This window comes from Stegodyphus dumicola, chromosome 4 (genome assembly GCF_044657685.1).
Source record: "Stegodyphus dumicola isolate Sdum_Otavi_A_Nest chromosome 4, ASM4465768v1".
In the NCBI taxonomy this organism is placed as follows: domain Eukaryota; kingdom Metazoa; phylum Arthropoda; class Arachnida; order Araneae; family Eresidae; genus Stegodyphus; species Stegodyphus dumicola.
Window position 1 is genome coordinate 212456926 of NC_140771.1, and position 9034 is coordinate 212465959.

The following is a 9034-nucleotide window of genomic DNA, read 5'->3' on the forward strand; positions in this document are numbered from 1 at the left end:
GTCAGGCAATAACGGTGGAAACAGCTTCACTGAAAAGCTGCCGACTCTGCTCGGTCGTTCTCGGAACTTCGCGTACTCTCAAGACTCTCCACGCTATAAATCGCGATGCACTCGAGGACACACGAGCACAGCTCTCGACTCTTCGGTTCAGTCGTTCCCGGAGCTCAACACGCTCTCGCGACGATGCACCAACCGCGATATACTACGGGACTCTTGTGGTGCACTCGACGACCCACTCCGCACTCGCTGCCCGGCTGTCAACTCGATCGACTCCGCAGGGATTGACTCTTTAGACGAGACGCCAACACGATACTGACTAGACGAGGCACACTCACTCGCCCTCTCGATGAAGCACGCCTACTCTCTGACTGCGGACCAGCAGGGTTTATATAGCTTTCGGCCTGTGTTCGAGAACATTCTGGGCTAAACCTGGACCTGGACTCGAACCTGGACTTCTCGAATATTCGCCGAGAGTGCTATTTTACACCATGGTGGTATGCGGGAAAGAGGGAGAAAATACCTTATAGGTTAAACGTACTTTAATTTACATATATTATTAAACATTATTAAAAAAATAAAGATTAAAATTGTCAAGAAATGATTTTATTGCTTTTAAACCGCTCAGCCTGTTAGGCAGTTATGGCAAATTAATGCTCTTATATTACATTGAATGGCAGCAACCTGGAAAATGACTGATTTTCACATTGGTTTGAAATTAAGTTAAAGATACTGTACCTCGTATAATTATAAAATTTTCAGGGCACTGGAATGATAAACAGTATGTAACATAAAAGCATCCAAATTTTGACAGACTCCTAGCACTGAAAAAAATCTAAAGTATTGAAAATTGTTGTGAAATAAACAAAAAACAAGTAAGCAAATTAATTTGCTTAATTGTTTCATTTTGTAACCTAAAGGCTTTTCACTGTACACATACGTTACAGGTTTATCTAAGACTGACGCCATAGAACTTAGCTCTTATCTCCATTTCCGTCTTCCTGACAGTGATGTAAGCTTCGCTCCAACGATACAAATCTGTCCTTCGGGTGTGGATAAAGCTCTGCAGTTCTTGGAACCTATTAGCCACGATTATCCACCAGGTAAGTAAGTTTAGCTGAATATCCTTAGTGATTGTCTGGTAATGAAATTTCGGTTTATAACCAGAACTGGAAGCAACTAAGCTGCATGTAGCGCTTCGGATATACCAGTTTTAGAAGAGATGCCTTTATGTAAATAAAGCTAACCTGTCCTTATTTTATGCATGGGCAGAATAAAAAAAAAAAAAAAAAAAAAAAAAGTCTATTTCAACCAGTTTTTTTCATTGGCCTAAAGAATTACCAGCATTTAGTTTGTGACAGCATTTAACTCGTTTCAGACAACAATTCGTTAAACTCATTAATTACGGTCCTTTAAAACAGCGGTTACTTCTTTCGCGTAGCCATTAATAAAGCTTTATAATCTGAGTATTCTTGACCTCCCTCCTCATAACCTACGAACCTCCACCTTCGTCTAGTTTCCTAAAAATTATCTTAATATTATATTATTCTATTACAACAAATTTAATAAGCTGCAATGAATAAGGTAAACAAATATAATCAGTAAGTTGCTCTTTTTTTTCAGATAATGATAATTTTGAGGCTGATTCAAAGAAATTTTCATTGAAAGAATCTGAAATCCAGTTGTCCTGCTCACTTGGGATTGGAAAATCCCAAAAAATTTCCAAGAGATTGGGAAAGTAATATATATGAATGACCCTCGAAACTTGCATATTGCTTCAATTGATGATAGTTGTAGAGACATTAAGTTATTTTTAAAGCAGAAGGGATGAAAACTGAGCAAAGCCTTCGCCGGGAATCGAACCGCAGACCTCTGGAATAGGCGCCCAGCGTGTAGACCACTACCAAGACACGCTAAGAAAGCGGAAGAGATACTTTATATAGTTTCGGAAACTTAATCAATCAAATTTAATCTAAACCAAAATCTTAACGGATTTCATTTTGGCAGTGTTACATTCGCTGTCCGCTTCCCTGTCTGGATAGACTGATGCTGATACTTTTCTTAATGTAACATCTTAAAAATGTAAAGTTCTTCAGGAATTAATAATTTTCATGTTAAGGATCCTCAATTTTTCCACAACTCTACGTGGCATCCTGTCTGTTATAAATTTCTAAAACTTTAATACGAAACTAAATCAATTATTTTGTAAGTTCCCCAAATTAGTTCACGTAAGCTACTGTTATGTAGTATTTATTTATTAAAAAAACTGCAAGTATTTATTTATGTTGGCATAAATTTAGAAAAGCCAATTTTTACATATAACCAACTATACCGAACAAAATACATTCCAAAATTTCTCCAGACCTTTGTAGTTATTGAAAAAAAAAATAAGTTAAACTTTTACTAAAGATCAACCTGGAATGACGCTTTACCAAAGAACATTGCTGTTACGGAATTGTCAGCACATCATGCGTTCGCCACATCAGATTTTTTTTTTTCTGTGTAGTTTTCCTTCCAGCTTGATGACATGAAATTCTGATTTTGACTTCACGGCATTCTTCCACATTTTTCCAGCACATATAGAGGTTTATTACACTAAATTCAAAGAAATACTCTATTTCTTATACACTAGTGGTTTCCCAATTATGGGCTGAAATTAGTAGTGAGTTTGTAGCCATCTCTTGGCAGGTCAAGAATTTTTTAAAATTTCGTTATATAAGAACCGACTATATTTATTTATAATTACTTATTAACTTAAAATTTTAGGACATTATCAACAGTATATTTAATCGCTTAATTTATTTCTTAATTAAAATTCATATCCAAAAACTTTCATTCTCTTTCTCCTGTCTTCAAGCAACTATCTGCATGTGGGTTACAATAAATTGCAGTTCTAAAATTGGGTCTCTAAAAATACCGAAGTGTGTGAAAAACTGTGGTCTAGATCATTACAACCGAAAATAGTTTACTTCAATGAAATTTTTGACTAATATTTCTTTCATTTTAAAATTACTTTCCTTATTATTTAGGCGTGAAAATTGCAGTGCAATGATGCTAGTGCAAAGGATAATAAATTTAACTTGATATTCTCACCCAAAATTTCTAAAGAGAAATTCTTAAATGTGAGTTTCTTCTTCGTTATCTGTAACAGGAAAATGAATTGGAAAACGGAATTAAATGTGTCATAATTTTTTTCTCTTGATACTGCTGAAATGTCCGGTTTAAGAAAGAGCTCAAAATATCCCTTTGGAAATACTAACTGATGTGAAAGCAATTAAATGCTGCGTATATCACTGCAAAGGAGGATGTAAAGAAATGATGATGTCTTCACCAAGTGTCGTTTTATCCCAGAAATAGCGTGTGATGGGACAATCGTTAAAAAAACTTTATTCTTATTTCAGACATTTTATTCCTTTTCCCTCATTTGGCTTGGTTAAAGCGCTGGTATCCAAGGAACGCTCTTTTGGCATTAGGAATATTTTTAGAGGTAATTTCGATTTTCCCGAAACAATTTCGAAGAGCGCTCTGATTCCATGAAGATCAACTATAATTTCCCAACAAACATTGTTTTCTTTCATATGTCTCAGTCAGTTGATAAAATAGTGCATTGTTGCCCTGTAAGATGATATGAATTTGCGAATGGTCAAGAATATTTCACTGAAGCATTCCTATCGGAAACTCTTAAAATAAAAAAGAAAATAAATTGAAGTCTTTTAAATTAGCTTTCATAAATTTTAAATTGATGAATTTAGTGTAGTGAACTTAGCAGGGCAGAATTAATTAACTAAACTGAGTAGAAGATTCGAATTACGGTATTTTGATCTCTTAGACTGTGTAAAAGATACTATAAATTAATCTGAGTAATTACGGTATCATTGACCAAGTTATTCAAGGGTAACAGAAGACTCTGATCAATAGCGAAATAATTATCTCAAGGTATTACACAAAACTTGAATTTAACTTTAACATTCTTTAGGGATGTAAGACTTTCACTGTGTAAATCTCAGTTACGGTAGAAAGTGACGAGTCTTAAGAACTAGATAGCGAATAATCGCTTAAGTTCCGGTGACAAGAAACAACAAGATAGAAGGGTAACTAACCCTTTATTATTCCAATAAGATTTAACAAAACTCCGCCTGGGAGTGTACAAACAAAGCCGACACTTGGGCTCGAACTTAAGAGACTAAGAATTAAACTAAAACTAAGATTAACTATACAAATATAGCCGAAGCTATCAAGATTCAAATCGCGTTGACCCCTTAACTTATTTGACTACGAAGCTTCAAGGGCCTGAGTACGGCCGAGCGTAATAACAGCATTGAGAGAGTGAGTGGCCAAAAAGGCAGACGCACGTAAATCAGAAACTGTGATTCTCTCTCACTCTGTAAGTTCGTGGTTTAAATACCGCTCCTCCTCATTAAATATTCAGCAAGATTCCAAGGCTACGTTCTGGCCGGAAGTAGTAAGTTGAAGTTAAGAATTTGACAGGAAAGGAACTTAAAATTTAACTGTTAATAAAATTAACATAATTCTTACAGGGAAATGCTGTCTTTTCAAGAACTGCCAAAAAAACGTAGTCAGTACCCAATTGTAAAAATGTAAAGTGGCAGAATAAATAATTTCTTAAACATTAATACACGTTTAAGAGAATTAAAATTTTCCCATCTCTATACGTCTATGATCCTTTGTAAGGTGTATGTTAATTTTATAACAGTTATTTTAAATTTTTAAACGCTTTCCTTTCAATTCTTGTTTTCAACTTACAACTCCCTAGCAGAATGAATTTTTAGAATCGCATTGGATGCAAATGAACTAGAAGAAGTATTTAAAGGAAGTTCAACTTACTTCGAAAGAGAGTGCGTAGGTGTCCTTAGAGGCGCGTGTTTGCATTCTGGTTACTTCGTTCTTGAATCTATTCAGTTTGGCCGTATTGTACGTGCCTGTTGATATTTGCCTCCTAGTGTAAATTAAGGACTAACTACGTTAGGTACTTGCGTCTAGTTTCGGCTAAGTTTATTTTAGTTAGTATTAGAATAGTTTCTTATTTTGTTTTCCGGATTTAAAAGCCTGAGTTAAGGCTTTCCTGTGAATACGAGAAGTGACTTTGTTATTATTTTTTTGAGTCAATGAAAGGATAATTTAACTCTTCTCGAGTCTACGTAGTAAGTGTTTGAATTCAGCGATAAGTTGGTGCTTAGTTCAGTAGGTTCCTTGACATTTTATCATAGACAAAGAAGTGAGGAATCTCTACATATAATAAAAGAAAGAGTTTGTCTGTGTGTGTGTCTTTCGTTCGCGCCCCGCGTAAGCTAATAGACCCACGGCTACGAAATTTGGTACATAGGTGCATCTAGACAAGAGCCAGTGCACCTCGAAGTAATTTTTTCGAAATTCGAATTCGAATTTTTTTAGTTTTATGTTTTGTGACGAAATGCGTCATTTTGAGACATAATGGGCTATAGGAAAGCGAGATTTTACTCTACACAGTCCATTTTCACATCGTCATGAAACGTAGGCACTTAGCTATTTTACGAACTCAAAATAAATTTCGTGTTTCAATAAATCGATTAAATACGAATTTATTTAACAAAGTGAGCTTAACCTTTTCAACGGGATTTTTTCTAAATTAAAAAAAATGTACAGTTTATTTTTCTTTGAGTTTTGGACACGTTAAACTTTCATCCTTGCGACTGCTTTTAAAAAACTAATTTTGGAAAAATGATAATATTTTGTATTTAAAAAAATTTTTAAATGAAGCTTCCAAGTACACTTCTCACATCTCACATCTTTTGGCAACAATTTTCCTTTCGTATTGTTGTTAATAGATTTTTGATGAAATCGCATCATTTTGAATAGTTTCATTCTTTTAGAAATATGGGTTTGGCAACAATTTTTTATTGCATTTCCCTTATGTCACTGTTTTTTAAGAGATTGGCATACTTCATTGTCTTTTTTTATACTATATATATAATGCATTTTTATTTTTATTTATTTATTTACTTTTTGTTTTGATAAAATTGTTCTGCAGAGTAAAATTCTGCCCGGAATTTTTTTTTTTTTTTTTAGTTGCTTTCATGTTATTTTTTGCTTATTTCACTGTTTGTAAGATATTGAAAAGTTTTGCATGATTTGTTTTTCTTCAACGGAAAGTTGGTTAATTTTTTTATTAGGATAATTAATATTTGCATTAAGAGATATAACTTATTTCATTGTAATTTTTTTCTCTTGAAAATATAAGATAAAATATCATTAATTATACTTTGATTTTCAGAATTTTTTGTTTTTTGTATTTTATGTTATTTATTGCTCATTTCACTGTTTTTAAGATATTGAAAAGTTTTAAGTGAATTTTTTAGGAAACAACCTCCTTTATACCATTTGAATACTTAAGATTTTGCAAAGAGAAGTTGGTTAATTTATTTATTATGAAAATTAATATTTGTATTAAGGGATATTGCTTATTTCATTGTAATTTTGTTATACGTAATAACACTTTTTTATGAAGTTGTTCTGCAGAGTAAAATTCTAAGAAGTTTTTAAATTTAACGTTTGGTGTTCCCTTCAGCCATTTTTTCGGTACATTTAAAAGCCAGACAGAAGGCTGGCAGCGAAGCTGCTACTATTACATATTTAAGAAGTTGTCTTACTCCAATACTTGTAATATTTATAAATATTTTTTACGGTACTACCTACCCGTCAAATTCATACGTAATTTTACTTTAAATATTAATCACTGGTGTAAATGATAGAGTTTTTAATACAATATAATACATCTTATATAGAATTTAAATTTCATAAGTACTTATTGCCTCTTCTTTCTTTTTTATTCAAATGTCGTTGCAGCATAAAATAAAGCAAAGAGTTTATTTGGTTTTAAAAACTTATATATGCTGTATGAAAACACATGAAACGTTTATTAGAGGTATTCAACAGCAGCGAAATGTATATAGGGGTAAATTTACAATGCATAAAGTTTTAAAAAGTCTCTTAATTAATTTTGTTTTTGGTCCACAAAGTATACAAGTTAATGCTTTTAAACTATCTTCCATCTGTCTTCATGTGACAATTATATATTCTATATTATATTATATTCTTTTAGATTATTACTGTGTAGGGTTCCCCTTAGTTTGCATAAAAAGTTATTTTAAGGTTAATATCTTTACTGAACCTTGCATTTCCTCTCCAAGATGCAAATTTAAAGTTAAGAGAAAAAAGTATAAAAACAGACGAAGTTAAAAGTTTATTAAAAGCGTGATTTTAACTAGTCTAGCGCACGTTGCTATTTTGTCCTTGCTGCTGTTACGTTGAGTTGCTGATACGCTTTTTGGCCATTTAATAAGTCTATCGCCGGGTAGGTTGTTAATCAGCCTAGTAATCATCTTAATTGTTAGTCCAGCACCACTATTTATCTCTGAATTTTGTTAAAGTATTCTTAAGTTCCCACCGCAAGTAGTCGGTGTTATTATAAGCACGAAGTAAGTGCATTTGTGTTAAGCGTTTGACGAATAATAAAGGGTTTGTTTTACTCTTATTCTGTGCTGGTATTATTCACTAGTCGCCTTCTTTCTAAGATCACTCTAACTGTATGATAGAAAAGAAGACTAGATCTTACAACCGGTCATGCTTGCACCTTTTCAACTTCCATATTCTAGTAATCCTTTGTATTTCAAATACCACATTCATATGAAAATTGCATAGGGAATTCTTTCTTTTAATCTTACTTTGAGTAAGACTTGGATTATGAGCAGATTTCGACTAATAAATGTTATTTTTATCCTCTTTCACGCTAGGCTGTTGGATTCTACAAGGTGATCCTCTCATGGAAGTGATTACTCTACGCAACCTATGGTGGCCTGGATATACGTTCTATCACAAGCCCGAAACCAAAGAATATAACGCTATCTACATAGGGTATGGAGAGCGCAATGATGATTTGCCTTTCATGTTGTGAAGACTAAAGGAATTTATTAACCTGTTTAAACAGACACTTCGTGATGTTTTTCTTCGAATAATGTAGTTTTTTCAAATAGATTTTGTATATTATTTGGCAATTTAGTTTCGTCAGTTTGAAATTAAAACTTTAGCCTGAAAAAAAGCTTTTATTGTCAGTTTCGGACAAATGACATTTGTAATATAAGTTGGCAACTTCTAAATCCAAATATACATTTAAATTTGTCTGTTATGGACACTTAACTTAATTACTGTAATTTTGCACCTGGTTAATTTTCATTATCTTATACACGCAGAGCAGTTTTTATTGTCTTCTAGTAATGCAGTGATACAGGAGTGAAAATAATGAGCTTGCATGATTCGAAATACTAATTTTGATTTCACCAGCAGTATTTAATATTTTTAGCAGCACATTATTGCTCAATTCCTAAATTATAAAATACATTATGAATATTATATTTTAGATATTCTTGTGTCTGTAATCTATATATATAAAGAAGAAAGTCTATTTGTTTGTTCGATAATAACTCAGTAACTACTACAGCTATTGTCACCAAACTTTCTACAATTCTTTTCTGCGTCCTCTAAAAGATCGACGTTCACTTCTCCCCCAAACAAGTAGCTAAAATCCGAGATATTAATTAAAAACTCGGAAAAACGATCATTTTCGTCCTCATTTTGTGCCAACAGTCTCGCAAGCTGGAGATGAAAATCTGCTTTATTTCGAAAGTTGTTGCACCTGCTCGCTCTCAAATCCTAGAGTTTGTTAATAAAAAATTTCTAAGTTTTACGATAAAATAAAAATAGCATTGCCAAACACTAAATACATTATTCTCGATTCCAAAAGTTCGTGGGAAGCCATTTCGACTATTCCCATCTTCCTACGACTTTAATCAGCCGAAGTATTAATTAAAACTTCTGAAAGCGCTAATTTTCGTACTCATTTTCCCAAGTGGCAACAGTTTCGCGCGTTGGAGATAAAAATGCTTTATTTCCAAAAGTGTTGCTACTGCTCGCTTTCAAATCGTAGAGTTTATTAATCAAAATTTTGTAAGTTTTACAATATCTATATTTATAAAGAAGAATG

General features: G+C 32.9%; 1 protein-coding gene across 1 annotated transcript in view; it reads left to right on the top strand.

Annotated features, from left to right (window-relative positions):
* Rsph9 (Radial spoke head protein 9) overlaps positions 1–8474 on the top strand; it is a 56358-nt gene extending 47884 nt beyond the window's left edge. Inside the window, exons 5-6 of the mRNA XM_035360089.2 lie at positions 945–1100; positions 7788–8474. Of these exons, the coding sequence (XP_035215980.1) occupies positions 945–1100; positions 7788–7948 (317 nt within the window). The 3' untranslated portion in view covers positions 7949–8474. The remainder of the gene's footprint in view (positions 1–944; positions 1101–7787) is intronic.
* The last annotated feature ends 560 nt before the right edge of the window (positions 8475–9034 follow it).